This window comes from Coenobita brevimanus, chromosome 111 (assembly GCF_032717465.1).
Source record: "Coenobita brevimanus isolate Jiangsu-jjx chromosome 111, ASM3271746v2, whole genome shotgun sequence".
NCBI lineage: Eukaryota > Metazoa > Arthropoda > Malacostraca > Decapoda > Coenobitidae > Coenobita > Coenobita brevimanus.
Genome location: NC_137064.1, coordinates 32,286,350 through 32,303,044, shown reverse-complemented (window position 1 = coordinate 32,303,044; position 16,695 = coordinate 32,286,350). Strand labels below are relative to the sequence as shown.

The 16,695-nt window shown below is 42.1% G+C and overlaps 1 protein-coding gene across 1 annotated transcript in view; it reads left to right on the top strand.

Annotated features, from left to right (window-relative positions):
• The window catches only part of Dhc36C (Dynein heavy chain at 36C), a 111,414-nt gene that overhangs the window by 11,667 nt on the left and 83,052 nt on the right, over nt 1-16,695 (top strand). Inside the window, exons 10-16 of the mRNA XM_080286419.1 lie at nt 1,471-1,715; nt 5,766-5,906; nt 11,964-12,092; nt 12,317-12,430; nt 12,635-12,762; nt 15,019-15,175; nt 15,826-15,972. Coding sequence (XP_080142545.1) covers nt 1,471-1,715; nt 5,766-5,906; nt 11,964-12,092; nt 12,317-12,430; nt 12,635-12,762; nt 15,019-15,175; nt 15,826-15,972 — 1,061 coding nt within the window. The remainder of the gene's footprint in view (nt 1-1,470; nt 1,716-5,765; nt 5,907-11,963; nt 12,093-12,316; nt 12,431-12,634; nt 12,763-15,018; nt 15,176-15,825; nt 15,973-16,695) is intronic.

The following is a 16,695-nucleotide window of genomic DNA, read 5'->3' as shown; positions in this document are numbered from 1 at the left end:
ATATCCTTGTCTCAACAACCTGATACTGAACTGTTCTGTGGGGACATCACATATCCTTGTTTCAACAACCTGATACTGAACTGTTCTGTGTGGACATCACATATCCTTGTCTCAATAACCTGATACTGAACTGTTCTGTGGGGACATCATATACCCTTGTCTCAACAACCCAATACTGAACTGTTCTGTGGGGACATCACATACCCTTGTCTCAATAACCTGATACTGAACTGTTCTGTGGGGACATCACATTCCCTTGTCTCAATAACCTGATACTGAACTGTTGACTTTGTGTACATTACATACCCTTGTTACATCAGGCTGATACTGAACCACTGATTACAGGGGACACCATCGCACCATTAGTCTTTCTCGCATTAAGCCGATACTGAATTACTCGGTTTGGGGACACCACACATCCTTTTCAACCGAATTGATGTTAAGCAGTAACTAGTCCATCCATTCAAAAGTATAGTATACGGTATATAGTAATAATAATAATAATAATAATAATAATAATGTAACAGCCTAATAATAATCATGATTATATACCGAATATATTATTCTTTTGAATGGACTGATGAGTGCTGAGCATCAGTTAATTCGCTTTATGGCAAACGTGTTGTGGTGTCCCTAAAGTGAGTCCCGTAGTTCAGTTTAAAAAAATATATATATATGCTCGGCAATGACCTTTGCTGTTACGTTTTCTCATTCAGCCCGGGGTGCTTGTATTATATTCTTGCTGTTTCCTGACGATTTAATTCAGGTGTTTTCTGACGATTTAATTTAGCTTAAAATAGACCTTTCGAACTGGAGGGGTTCAGTTGTCATGATAAACCTCTTCAGTGTGAAGGGTCTTTTCCGAACTAAATAAAATCGACCGGTATTACTGTAGCGAATACCACGGCTGGATTAAGCATGTGGGAGGCCCGGGGCCCGCTTGGAAGGGATGCCCCCTTTCCAACTCCCCCAATGACATACACCACAGACTGGTAACCTAAATCCTAATATATAAATAGGACATTTTTAGTTAGGAAATACTGAACGGGGACTATTCATCTAATGCTGTAATATGTAATGCATAAACACAAAATGAAATGAACACAAGTTGCTCTGGTGGGAGGCACCCTCTTGGTGGGTGGCCCAGGGCCCGGGCCCCTTGCCCCCCCCCCCTTAATCCGGCGGTGGCGAATACAATAAACTAAAATGGACATCGCTTGAATTTATGGGGTCTAGTTCTCGTCACCTTTCTAGCTTCTCTTCCATGGTGATTTTTTTGCATATTACAGCTTATTAATCTCTTGAGTGTTTTCTGTATATCTTTCATATCGACACAGTGCATACATAACATACAAGAATATAAGAACGCACCAGTAACAAACTGAAAAAGAAGATGTACTGTACGTGTGAGATATTCCTTAACCTTCAAGAATACTGGCCAAGATGTTTATCAGTTTCAATCCCCATCAGGTCGGCCCCCTTCCCACCCCACTGTGGCTGTCGTTCCTGAGAGCCTCCCTGCAGAGGAAATGGTCACAGACGAAGGCCTGGGGGAGTCAGTGGGAGATGGCTCTGAGGAAACATCCAGAGACGATCGCACAATCAGCCACAATAGTCAGGAGGACTTGGAGGCTATTCCCATTCAGGCAGGATCCAGTGGCCATCCAAAGAAGCCAATGGTACTGAAGCTTCATCTGCTGCTTAATGGCAAGCAGGTATAAATACTGACGCATTCATTTTTATCTTGGTAACGAATGCAGTAATTATCCAGTTAGAAACTGGTGTTTAAGCACTGCAATTTGTAAAATATCTCTAATACAGGTTTAGAATCGAAGATTGTGCTTTAACACAAAACAAGTCCGTTTACGGAAGAAAAGGTAAGAGACTTCGCTAGTGAATACCGTCCATCAACTAACTGTATATTTATTAGGTATGGTAGATCGTTAATTTAACGAATGCCAGTTTATCCATTATTATAAAATATGTAGCTAGTGACAAGGTTCTTTGAACTTAATATCTAGCACACCCTTGATACAATTTAGTGGTTTGTCAATCTGTTTGTCATTCGTCAGATGCCTGAATCCCAGACGGGGTGGCCACAAATAAAGCACCTTCATATCACCCTGTCCTCTACCATCAGGCTGCCCTCCCTTCAACTCAAACCACCCTTATTCGTACTTCATCCCCATTCCTCCATCTCATCCTCGATCTCCCTCTCCTGCCCTTCCTTCCCTGGGGGTAGGGGGGTTTTCAAGAATACTCCCCCAGTATCCCTGCTTGTCGTAAAAGGCGACTAAAAGGGTTGGCGGAGGGTTAGTGCCCCTCCCCGGAAAACAACTAACTAAAAAAACAAACAAGAAGCCTCGGACAAGGACTGACCAAACGATGACGACCCAGGACCGGACAAAGGACTTGGTAATGAGTACATGGAATGTAAGAGGAGCGAATGATGAGGTGAAGGAGAGAGAGATTGTCCAGGTGCTTGAGGGTGCGAAAGTGGATGTATGTGGAATAACTGAAACAAAATGGAGAGGAGAAAGTGTGAGAGAATGGGAGTATGGATGGGGTATATGTGCAGGAGTAGATGAGAATGAGAGGGCAAAGGAAGGAGTGTGTATAGTTGTGAGTAAAAGATGGAAGAAGAGCATAAGACAGTATGGATCAGTTGGGTCAAGGATTGTGTGGGTAAAGTTGAAAGTTGGAATACAAATGTGGGCGATTGTGTGTGTGTATGCGCCAACGCAAGATCGTGCTAGAAGAGTGAGAGAAGAGTTCTGGACAAATGTGGAAATGTGCATGGAAAAGTTTGGAAGGAATGAGAGAGTGTTTTTGATTGGTGATATGAATGGTAAAGTTGGGAATGTGAAGGTGGATGGAATAGTTGGTGAGTGGGGTGTGCCTGCCGAGATAGATGAGAATGGGAGTGCGTTAGTGGACATTTGTGCTGGGAGGGGTTGGTGATAGCCAATACCCTCTTCAGGCATAAAATGATCCACAGGTATACATGGCGAGTGATGAGAAGGGTGGGTGGTGAACTGAATGAAAGGAAGGCAATGATTGATTATGTGTGTGTGGATGAAAGGATGCGAAGATGTAAAGGATGCAAGAGTGTATAGAGGTTGGGGAGTGGACTTTCTGACCACTACTTGGTGGTGGCCAGAATTAGGATGCAAGTGAGATGGAGGAATAGAAGAAGGGAAAGACGAGAGGAAGGAGTAGTTGCAAGGAGAGTGGAAAGGTTACAAGAGGATGAGAAAAAGGCAGAGTATAAGAGAGAAGTGGAGGAACGATTGGGCAAATATGAATTGGAGCAGATGGGAGACGTGGAAGGTGTGTGTAAGTTATTTACAGAAGAAATATGTGCAGCATGTGATGTGGTGTGTGGAAGGAAGAGAAGGCGGAGGGGTACAAGGAACAGCGTGGTGGACTGAAGAGGTGAAACAGGCTGTGGCACAAAAGAAGAAAGCATACAATGAATGGGTGAGAAATAGGGGCGTGGAAGAAGTTGAGAGGCGGAAGAGAGAGTTATATGTGGAAAAGAAGAGAGAAGTGAAAAGATTAGTAAGAGAGAGTAAGAAGAGAGTGGATGAGGAATTTGGAAGGAATTTGAGTGTAAAGTGGAGGGACTGTAAGAAAATGTTCTGGAGAGAAGTGAAAAGAGTAAGACAGGGTGGAAGTGAAGTTAGCAGGGGAGTGAAAGATAAAAATGGTAGATTACTAGTGGAGAAGGGAGAAAAAGTGAGCAGATGGAGAGAACACTTTAAGGAATTGTTGAACGTAGAGGATGGAAGTAATGCAAGTATAAGTGGCTGGGGAATGGCTGGGAGAAGGAGGGAGGTGAGAAGACAGGAAGAAATCAGTAGGATAGAAGTTGTGGAAGCAATGAAGAAAGTTAAATCGGGGAAAGCCCCAGGAATTGATGGAGTGTGTGGTGAAATGCTGAAGCATGGGGGAGAGATAGTAGTAGAATGGATGTGGAAGATGTGCAGATTGGCCTGGGAGGAAGGTAGAGTCCCGGAGGATTGGAAGTCAGGTATAATTATTCCCTTGTACAAAGGAAAAGGGGAAAAAGAAGTGTGTGGTAATCATAGGGGCATTTGTCTTCTTAGTATAATAGGAAAAGTGTATGGTAGGATACTTATAGACAGAGTTAGAGAAAGAACAGAGAAATTAGTTGGAGAAGAACAGGAGGCTTTAGGAAGGGAAGAGGTTGTGTAGATCAGATATTCATTCTTAGATCTTTAGTGGAAAAGTTTCTAGAGAAGGGAAAGAAGTTGTATGCGGCTTTCATGGATTTGGAGAAAGCATATGACAGGGTGGATAGACAAGGATTGTGGAAAGTGTTAAGAATATATGGAGTAGATGGGAAGTTGTTGAATGCTGTGAAGAGTATGTACGATGGTGCGAAGGCTGCAGTGCGTGTGGATGGTGAACTAAGTGAATTTTTCTCTTTGAAAGTTGGTTTGAAACAAGGATGTGTCATGTCTCCATGGTTGTTCAATCTGTACATGGATGGGGTAATAAAAGAGGTACAAGGTAGGGTAGTGGATGTTGGAGTGGCCATGGTGAGAGAGGATAGAGTTTGGAAACTCCTGTACTGTTGTTTGCAGATGATACTGTGTTGTTGAGTGAAGACGAAGGGGAGCTGCAAGGCTTGGTGGATGAGTTTGAGAGAGTGTGTAAGAAACGGAACCTAAAGGTGAATGTAGGGAAGAGTAAAGTGATGGTCTTTGAGAGAGGTGAAGTTAGTGAATGTACAGCAAGGTTAGATGGTGAGGAATTGGAAAATGTGAGTACGTTTAAGTATTTGGGTAGTGTGATGAGTAAGGATGGAGGTTTGGAGTGTGAAGTGCTTGAAAGGGTACAGCAGGGAAGAAAGGTTGCTGGTTCCTTGAAAGCAGTGATAAGAAACAGGGAAGTGAGCATGGAAGTGAAAAAGTTACTACATGACAGTATTGTGATACCAACTCTAACGTACGGAAGTGAAGCTTGGACATTGTTGGAAGGACACAAGTCAAGAGTGAGAGCAGTGGAAATGAGTTATTTAAGAGGAGCCTGTGGAGTCACGTGGAGAGACAGGCTGACGAATGAGGATATAAAGGAGCGTTGTGGTGTGGATGTGGATGTGATAGGAAGCGTTATGAGGAACACACTGAGGTGGTTTGGCCATGTGGAGAGGATGGAGGGCGAAAGACTGACGAAGAGAGTGTATGTGAGTGAGGTGGAGGGGGGAAGAGGGAGGGGGCGGCCGAGGATGAGATGGAGGGATGGGGTGGAGAGGTATATGAGAGAGGGGGGTGTGAGTTGGGAGCAGGGCAGTGAAATGGCGGGGGACAGGGCGACTTGGAGGCGATTTGTTTGTGGCCACCCCAAACGGGATTGAGGCGTCTGGCAATAGATAGATAGATAGATAGAAATGCGTTTTATCTGCGGCCACCCTTTGCGGGATTTGGGCGTAGAACTATAGATAGATAGACAGAAATGCAAAACACCGAAAAGGCATTTTTACACCATTTTAATCTCATTACAATAATCTTTATGACGTGAGGAATCAGGGTCGGCAGCATGAAGAACCAACAGGGGCATTAGTTACTTCACGAAACCCCTCAAGGAATACTAGAAAATCCATGGGAACCTTTCCTCCAGTTTTAAGGATCTTAGAGGGAAGAAAATCCTTGAAAGAAAATTAGTAATCCCCCGTCCTCCCCCTCACCACACACACACACCTGTTCACCTGTTAATTCTTTTCATCTTTTTTGTGGCAGGTAGTAATCAAACCGACATTTTCCGAAGTGGAGACATCACTATTATCCCTGTACGACAAGATTATCGAACTGAGCATGTCCGTGCCCAGGCTGGAGACAAAACTCTTCGCTGAGTGGGAGGGACGCCAAGGAAATATCACGGTATCTCTCTTTCTCTCACACCAAAGTCTGATTTAGTACAGTGTTTCAGTATGTAGATGTCTTAGTATCTTCTACCTAACATGTAAGATTATGACTTTCTTTGTGGGTGCTGTACAGTAATCATACGCAGTCCCACATCATTTTGTTATGGATTAAGATACTGCAACTTTTGACTTCATTAATGTATTCTGTTCTCATTCTTTGCTCAGACTAGCTTGTGTATGATTAACCGCTTCCCTGAGAGCATCTGAAACTGAATAAAATCGTCAGGCGGTAGCAAGATTCAGATATGAAGTTTCACACGGAATAGTTGTACCATTCGATTCCATTTGGCGCCAAACGATTATATCCACGTAGTCACAGAGGACTGAGAATACTGACGGTGTAGAGATACTATTGATACCTTTAACTCTCATGGTCGGATGATCTCTGGTTTTCTGTTGCACTTAACGCCATGTGACTCGTAAGAGGGTGAGTGTAAATGAGGTTTGTATCTAACCCTTACAGTACCACATATCTTCCTTAAGCAACAGGCAGGTTCTATTTCCAAAATGGGTTTGATGAAGTAGGCTCTCCTTTACCAGGCAACGAGTTACTACTTAAAACTGTTTGTGTTAACCAGAAAAAAAAAGGGGACATTGAGGTAAAGCCATTAAATTAAACATTCGCTATATAATAACTTGGGTCCAACTGAAAGAAGCATTTTCCTATTGGCCATTAAAAAGTATGAATTTTACGTATGTTTGCAGAGTTTATAAGTAACCAGCCTGTAAGAATTTACATTTTCCACAAACAAGTCAGTAAATTTCAAATACGGGTACAGTATAAACAAAGATGCAGCTTACGATAAATACGGATACATTTCTTAAACAGAGAAAATATATAACAAATTACGTACCTGTGGAATATAATGTTAGGCTTCACTACATCGTTCTGAACAGGGGCGTACCTAGAGATTTGGGGGCCCGGGGGGCTAGGTTCTTTGCGGGGCCCCCCCTTGGGGGGGGGCCCCCGCAAAGAACCTAACCTCGCCCGTTCTCAAAACTTATCTAATATCTCAGCCGGGATTGTCAGGATATATATATATATATATATATATATATATATATATATATATATATATATATATATATATATTAATAAATTAGCTTATAAATTTTTAGGACTTTTGGGGGCCCCTTGCAATTGGGGGCCCGGGGGGCAGTTTCAAACAGCCCCCCCACTCCCCTCAGGAACGCCGTTGGTTCTGAACCTACTTGCGCACCTGTATGTAGCACAAGAAACCGACATAGCGGTGTTCCCTCTGAAAGACAGTTACATCTATTGACAAGGTGGTTCATGCCACTTAGGTCTAATGTGATACTCTACTCTTTGGTCACTATCGGACAGATTCTCCCCTCACCCCTGGGGGTGATCAGCGAACGGAGCCACTAATGACGTTCTGACCACATTTCGCATTGGACACATACGGTACCTCTGCACTCTGTTATAATGCTCAAGACTTTCCGCTGAACCCTACTGCCCTTGGTGCCAGACTACTGATGAGACTGTTGCTCCCTTCTTATCGTACTGCCCCCACTTCATCTCGCACAGAATGACACTTCGGACTAGACTCCTGGACTGCTGGAATCACACATTTCACTCCCGACATCATTCTCTGGACAAAGATCTTGGCTCCCCCAGATGACTGACTTCCTTCCATGTGACGTCATGGGTCATGTGACTTTTGTTTACGACGCCATATTGGACGTCTATTCCACAATGGTATTCCACTGTTCTGTCTTCGGCTGTAAGATATAGCAGAAAAGTGGAAATGGGGTAAACTTCTGCCGGTTTCCAGCCAATGAAGAAAGGCAACAGAAGCGGATAGCTGCCGTGGAGGGGGAGCATGGCAGCCGACGGCCTACACCCGACTCTGTAGCAGGCATTTCATATCAGGTGAGCCACCCCCCACGCCCTCCAACCCCACCCCATCCCCCCCACCGCCACCCAACCACCTCACACCCACACACCCACCCCACCTACACATCCCCACCACTCTCCCACTGCCACCCCAACTTCCCCACCGCCACCCCGACCCCTCCACTGTCCCCCACCACCCCTCACTCCCACCCCCCAACCCCCTACCCCCCACTTTTGAACCTCTCCACCCCCCAAACCCCATGCCCCCAACTCCCCTCCACAAGCCCACCCCCCCAACACCCCCACTGCCACCCAGCCCCCTTCCCCTCCATCCCCTACCTGGCCTACCCCTTACCACCCATCCCCAACCCTCCCCCACACCCTCACCCCCACACTCCCACCCCCCAAACCAATCCTAGTCCCACCCCCCACCCCCACAGCTATTCAAATCCCCCACCTCCCTCCACCTCTTTCCCCCACTCCCACGTCCCCACCCTCCACTCATTCACCAACTACTCGATTCCAATACAGTCCCTCCCCCCTTGATTACTAAGACGATTTACATGTACTATATGTCAATTCCAGCTAGATATATTACACATATTTACCTTGAGGGATGCCCTGGTGAACTTTCACAGGATGCTCACCAAATAGTGATAGAGATCACCATATATGAGATCTGGTTTTGGTCTCTCTGTGGTGTAAGTGTCCAGCCTCAAACACTTTATCTTGCTCCTGTACCGATCTTGGTGGCGTTAATCCAGATTTCTGCATATATCAGACAGTTCAATCTCTGACAGCTCTGTCTGGACAGCTGTTACCGTGAGGAATTTGCCGTCCAATATGGAGTCGTAAACAAGACCACATGATTTCTGTGACGTCACTGGAAAATGTCTATTAGGTCTCTTCTTGAGGAGATGTGGATGCTTTCGGTCCAATAACGTGAACCAAACTCTGGTTCACTGGCTGGGTGAAGACGGCCATGTCATCGTCCTCGCCCTTATCACCACAAGAAGTAACGCATGTGCTTACATCATATCACTTAAGCGCGAGAATCTATAAAACTGCCCATACCTCACACGAAACATCAGCTCTATTTCCTCACAGGATTTCATTTTAATCGTTCAGGGAGAGCTGTAACCAGTCAAAATGCATGTAGGTGTCAGGTGGGTCATTTGGGGAGCAGCGTTTAGGTGCTTGTACACTTAAGAATAAACACTATGCACACCAGACACGCTACAAACACCTTGTATATACACATTACACACAGTGTACGCTCTGTACACGCACAGTTAACTCCATACATAATATGTATGTGACATGTGCTTTGTATGCAAGTTATATACACGCCATATACGAGTATGTGCAATATATGCACATACAAACTCTGTACTGTCCACCCTCATCAAAAAATATCGACATTCTTACAACATGTATCATTCTGAAACATGGATGTAGCGTTGTGTTGCAGTCTGTAAGTGTAAGTGCAAATATTATCTTTGGTAATTATTAGAACTCAGTATTGCACAAAGATTCACTTACTGGGTGGTATATGTTTTGAGGCACCACATTTATAGATTCATGTGTCTCTGCGGGAATTGCTCATTTTCACAACCATTTTACCCAAAGATGCCGATACTTTTTTATGAGGGTGTACATGTTATGCGTACTGTATACACATTATAAGCATTATATATATGTCATGCACACTATAAACACCATGTACACCATATATACTGTACACATATGCATGCAGTACAATACACACAGTGCACAGTGGTCACTACACATTGTATGCACTTTACGTTACACAATACATCATACACACAATGTACGCCACACAGACCAGATATCAAACAGTACAGTATACCATGCACACCGTGCACCGTACGCCATACATAACATGCATACCACACACATATGAGCCATGCATTATGCACGTCATTATACACCACAGACCGTGCTCACCTTACATCATAATATATATCGCACACCATATGCGTTATACACCATGGACACCAGTGACACCATACACCATAAACATCATACACATGCAAATCATACACCATATGCATAATACACATGCACACCATACACCATATGCATCATACACATGCAAACCATACACCATATGCATCATACACATGCAAACCATACATCATATGCATCATACACATGCAAACCATACACCGTATGCATCATACACATGCACACCATACGCCATATGCATCATACACCATCACACCATTCATGCCATATACCATACTCTCCATACTAAATGCATCATACACCATACATGTCATACACCATATGCACCATTCACCATACTCACCATATTCATCATAACTATGAATATCATACACAATGCATATCACACGACATTATGTACCATACACCATATGCCTCAAAGACCATGCATATCATGCACCATATGCATTATATACCATAACATAACTATATTCATCATAATACCGTTTGCTCCATACACTTTATGCATCATACACATTATATGCAACATGCAGCATGCACCATTGGCACTGTACACCATTATGCATCATGCACTATATATATATATGTATATATAAATATATATATAATGTACAACATACAGCATACACCATGCATCATACACCATACACATTACACACCTTACACCAAATACACTATGCACCATATACACCATACATCATATGCACAGTATGCTATACATACGATATCCGTACACACCATACATTATATATCTGAATCACCATTCATGCATTTCACAATACACACCACATGCACCATACACACTATACATTATATACACCATAATTGTATAATGTGCACACAATAGGGTATACTACACCAAATACACTGCACTCTATACTGTACTAAATACCTTACACCCGGGGTTCTAAACAGGGGATATGGGAACAAATACTTGGGGGTATGGGATCTGAACAAGTAAAAAAATATATATGTAATTTGCCATTTTTGCACAAGGAAATAAATAACATAAGATCCTGATGATTCTCTCTCCTGTTTTGTTACTACAGTATACTCATTTTTTTTTTTTTTTCATCAAGGCAAAGATGCACTTGACAGGTTGGTGATGATTGGCTAAACACAACATGTCTGGAACTTGTTTACTGACCCAAATTTCTCCCTCAGAAATATGTTATGTCAAATAATAATACTAACATGTAAAAAGATTATGAAGTAATGTTGCATTCAGCCAATCATCACCAACCTGTCAAGTGCATCTGCACCTCAAAAGAAAAAAACTGAGTACAGTATAGTTATCCGCATTTAAAGTAATATCAAACTATTGGCATCTTTTGAAGCCATACTGGCACTTAATGGGACTGGCAGTGATGATGATTCCAACAGTCTGGCAAAGAGGGTATGGAGACATCGTGGGCAATCCACTGGGGAGTCTGGACATGGTAGAAGGTTAAGATCCCCTGCCTTACACTGTACACCAAGCACCATGCACTATAGTCAGTAAGGATTCTCTTTACACCCTACTCTGTAGTGCATACTCTATAAAATATTATAAACAGTACAGTGTACTCTGTACACTACATTGCACACTGCATTACATACACTACTCAGAATAAACTAAACTAAATAAACTAAACCATATAAACTAAAATGTATATGCTATATGCACTATATGCTGTGTGCACTATTCACTACATACACATTAAATTTATAGACTAGACACAAGAAAAAAATATTTCTTGGAGAAAAATATTAGATAAAGATAAACACAAAAGCCAGTTTATTTCTGGGTTATGAGGTCTGCTAAAGGAGCTTTGACCCTCCCTTAACTTATGTGGTCCAGTTGCAGACAAGTATGGCAACTCCTGTGTTTTAGTTATTGCTCGGAATGAACATCAAGACCTTTGCACTGGACTTACGAGATTTGTTGGGAGAAATGAGCTCACAACTCCTTTCAATTATCCAACCTTTGAGCTGTGGGTATGTTGTGTCACCAGGCTCATTTGAAGCATGAACCTAGTGGAATGCAGGCTGAAATTCTCCTTTCAAGCTGAAGCTGTCTTTCTTCTGCAGTTCACCATGCTCCTTTTGGATATAGGAAAGGAGTTGGAGGATGTTTATATTCTATGTCTGATTATGATGTTCATGTTAATTTCTTTCTTTTCCCAGCCGGTGGTAGAGGATGTGGTAGTTGAGAGACTGAGGAAGCAAGTACTGAAAGATATCTCCAATTCCAATGTTGCTCCTACTCACCATGCCACTCACTACAGCAAGTACACCTCCCTCATTAGTGGCCAGGTGAGAGAGAGAGAGATGACATGAGCAAATTGTTAAGCTGTTTGTGTATAACTGCAATGTATTGCATCATGCGCATCATGTACTAACTACCTTGACTTTTTTTTCCAGAATAATGATGATGGTGTTATAATATTCCATTATGTCAACTCTGGATAATAAAGTCTGGGCTTTTCCCTATAAGGGCAATATTAAGAGGACTATAAAGCTGATGTTTTATTTGGTAGGCTGAGGAGGAGGTACAAGAGTTCATGTCAGGTGACCACCCGTTTGAAGCATACGTTGCCAAGCTGACAGAGTTTGCCACACTGAGAGCTGACATCCTAACGTCATCACAACAGGTAAACACACACACACACACACACACATATGTCTGATGATGATTACAGCATTGGATATATTTTAACTAAGCTCTGTACCTTTCCACTTAATTACTGATAATCAGTATCATTTATTCTGAGTCTAATTTTTAAAATTCATACTGAAGGAGAAATCTCATAGTGGAAGTATATGAACTTCATTACTGTATTAAGACATTATGGTAGGTGGTGGAGCTGGGTCCATATGAGGTTCACTGTGAGGCTCTGGTCAATGCCCTAGTCACCAGAGTCACAAATCTACGTCGGGAGATGCTGGCACGTCTTCATATGCAGTACTGCTCCACTGCTGAGACGTATGTTGTTTGTAGTGTTATCCCCTTCAGTCTGGTGACATAATTTTTTGATATACTGGTACTCATGGTGGTTCACCAGATGAGTGCATTCAAGTTAGATCAGATCTCCAGTATTGATGGGGTTACTGAACATTGTACAGTACCTACTTTCTCCAGCTCGAAAATTATCTTCAGAGCTGAATAAAATTGTCTGGATATAGCGGAAGTACATTAAAATCAAGAAGTACATCATTGGACTGAAGGGGTCAGTATTAAATCTAGGAGGACTCAAACAAAGTAGGCAAGGAAATTGATTGCACCTAATATGTCACTAATGATGAATATTCTTGTGCATGTTGGAATCAGATTCTGAGGTGATCTATCCTTGAACCAAAGTCTCATCACCATTGCATATTATAAATCAACAGTTCAATGAGCTTCTGATCTGATTTACTGTATTTCTGAGACATACTTCACACTAAAGACTGAATTTTGACTTGGATGGATATTTAAGTGGATGTGATAGAATTCCATAAATGTTTTCATTTCTCATGCCCAGTCAGGATTACCTTGATGATGTATGCAGAGTCTTATTTGCAAATTCTGCCTCTGCAGCATAACATATTTTCATATTCACTTCTCACCTCACTCCAGAAGCTTCCCTCCTCCGTACTTATAAAAGGATGAGGAAAAATTCTTTCTCTTGTGACAAGAAGCGATGATCAGTCCTATGAATTGGTAGCCTTTCAGAATGCATAAAATGCTGTTAGAATTTGTGTGATAAAAACTCTTCATCCAGCAAAAGACATGAGTAGGTTTGCTAATACTACATTCTTACTTACAGCAAATGACTGAGACTGTTTGACTCAGTCTGCAGTATAAATAAGTACAAAATACTGTAGTTTACTTATTTTCAGGCAGTATCCTTTGTTGTTTTGGCATTGCAGGTTTGTATCTCTTTGAACTCTTTTTTTTTTTTTTTAATTAGATAAATGAATCATTGGTAGAACAGAGGTTTTAACCCCTGAGTACTGCAGAGAAAGAACACTAAACATGTTTTGCTGAAAGTTATAAAAAGCCAAATGCTGTACTGTAAATGAGGGAGGGGGATGGGGGCTAGACCTCTCCATCACCACCCTCCTTGTGTAAAGTATTTGAAATGAGGCAACCAAACTGCCAAGAATTTTTGTTACATGAATCCTTATACGGTACACTACCTTCTATAACCTGTGATAAAAGGAGCTAATACTCATACTTGGGGCATTGTTACTCCTCTGATCTGTATTATTATTGAGATTAAAGAGCTTCATATTCAGGTTCTAAATGTAACGACATTACATGAATGTAGGAAATTGGGTTAGGTTGATGATGATTAAGAAAATTTAGAGTTTAGGATAAGTACCATTAGGCCCAGTTAACTTTGATATTTAATGATCTATCTATCTATCTATTGCCAAACACCTTAATCCCATACGGGGTGACCACAAACAAATCACCTCCATGTTGCCCTGTCCCTCACCATTTCACTGCCCTGCTCCTAGCTCACACACCCCTCTCTCATATATCTCTCCATTTCATCCCCCCATCTCATCTTTGGCCTCCCCCTCCCTCTACCCCCATCCACCTCACTCACATACACTCTCCTCATCAGTCTCTCACTCTCCATCCTCTCCACATGGCCAAACCACCTCAGTGTGTTTCTCCTAACAGTTCCTATCACATCCACATCCACACCACAACACTTCTCCACTTCCTCATTCACCAGCCTGTCTCTCCATGTGACTCCACATACCCCTCCCAAATAACTCATTTCTACTGCTCTCACTCTTGACTTGTGTCCCGCCAACAAGGTCCAAGCTTCACTTCCATGTATTAGAGTTGGTATCACAGTACCGTCATGCAGTAACTTTTTCATTTCCATGCTCACTTCCCTGTTTCTTAGCATTGCTTTCAAAGAACCAGCAACCTTTCTTCCATGTTGTACCCTTTCAAGCACTCACCCTCTAAACTTCCATCCTTACTCAACACACTCCCCAAGTACTTAAACACACTCACATTTTCCATTTCTTCCTCATCTAGCCCTACTGTACATTCAGTGACTTCATTTCTCTCAAAGACCATAACATTACTCTTCCCTACAATCACCTTTAGATTCCATTTCATACACACTCTCCCAGACTCAGATACTGAAATAATGTATATGTGTATTTTGCTGCTGACTGAAAAGACTTCAGCTGTTACATATCACTGCAAAAGAATGTACTTTTATAAATGAAGATTGTGCAGTGAGCTGAAGGTGATTACCGAGCGGGCCTTGAGCACTCCTGGTGACACCTTGGAGCTGATGGAACACAAGGCATACATGGAGGACGTGATGGAGAACCAGCTGCAAACTCTGGAGGCTCGTGTATGGAAGCTTCACAAGCAGCTTCAGGTAAGTGTTCTCACAAAGGAGTATTTAGATAAATTGTCATGACCATGCTACCCTGTCCCTGAATCTGTATAGCCATAAACAGAAGTCATTCAGGATGTGTTGCACTCACTATGGTCATCTTACATAGGATCATTAGTAAAAGCTCAGAGCTTTTATGCACCTGTACTTTGACACTGTGAGGGCTTCAAAGAGAAAATATGATCCTGCAGTGGACATCAAGTGAACAGTTATTAGTGTTTAAGCTGAGTTTTTGATGATGATGATGATGATGATGATGATATTGTTGGATAAATTAACATTCAAGAACCTGAACACTTCAACATCATTAGCATCAGCCTTTCAGTTCACGTATGATAATGGTCACTTAAATTCTGCATGTTCTGTCAGTTATCATTCATATCCTATATTCCTTTATTTCTAATATATATTTTCCTTCATAACCCTTATTTCTTAATACTCCTTCTGTTTCTTAATAATTTTCCTTTTATACTTGAGGCCAACTAAACTACTTTTCCTCACCCAATCAATTATTTAAGCATCACTATTCTTTATCCCTCTTGTCTAGAGTGAAAAAAGCAGTAACACCACAGTACAGTATGTTACTCTAGCATAAAATGAAAAAGGATGTAATGATGTGTTGGTTTTCACAGTACCTGGCTGAGAACATGTCCCTGAGTTCTGAGGAATGTAGTGATGCTGTTCAGCCCCTTGCTTGGTTCATACGGTTGCCGGAGGTGTTCAGGGTCCACCTTCAGATTATCACCGAGAAGAGGGCAGAGTATGAGGCTAATCTGAGGGTAAGAAAGGAAGGAAGGAAGAGGTTTGGGGACAGCTGAATGTTTTTACTTGCAGAGGAAGATGTATGAGTGTGGCAAGTGGTTACTTCTTCATTGACATTCTTATTACAGTACTTTTAATACTTTGTGTGGGAGAACTTGAGGTAGCAATTAATCTCATATATTGTTGACTTTGCATGCCATTTATGCCTCAAGTGTGTACTTTGTTACCCATAAAGTGTCTTCAGTACTGCAAGTGTTTGAGCTTTCACTGGTTAGCAAACTGGGAGCTATGGCCCCCTTGGGGGCCATGGCTGGTAAGTGTAAGTAGTAAATCAGAGTGTGTCTGCAAAATTGCACCTAGAGTCCTCTTGCCATTTTCGATAACATATTTATGTGAATCTGGCATCTCCACCCTACTACACATGAAAAGTAAAAACCGAAACTGGTTGACTGTGGACCCAGATATGAAATGTGTTTTATCAGTGACAACCTCGAATCAGTCAACTGGCTGAAAGCAAATGGCGTCATCCATCCCATTGATATGTAACGAAATATGCATTCTGATTGATAGTTGTAAGTGTTAAAATAAATGGAGGGCACCAAAAAAGTTTTTCATAATTGTTCATGAGGTGCTTGAGAAAAGACTGATGTGGGGCCACAAGGATGTTAAAATCCTACCAACTGGGGAATGAAGTGAAAAAGTTTGAGAAACACTGTCCTTGGATAATGCGTTTAAATTTC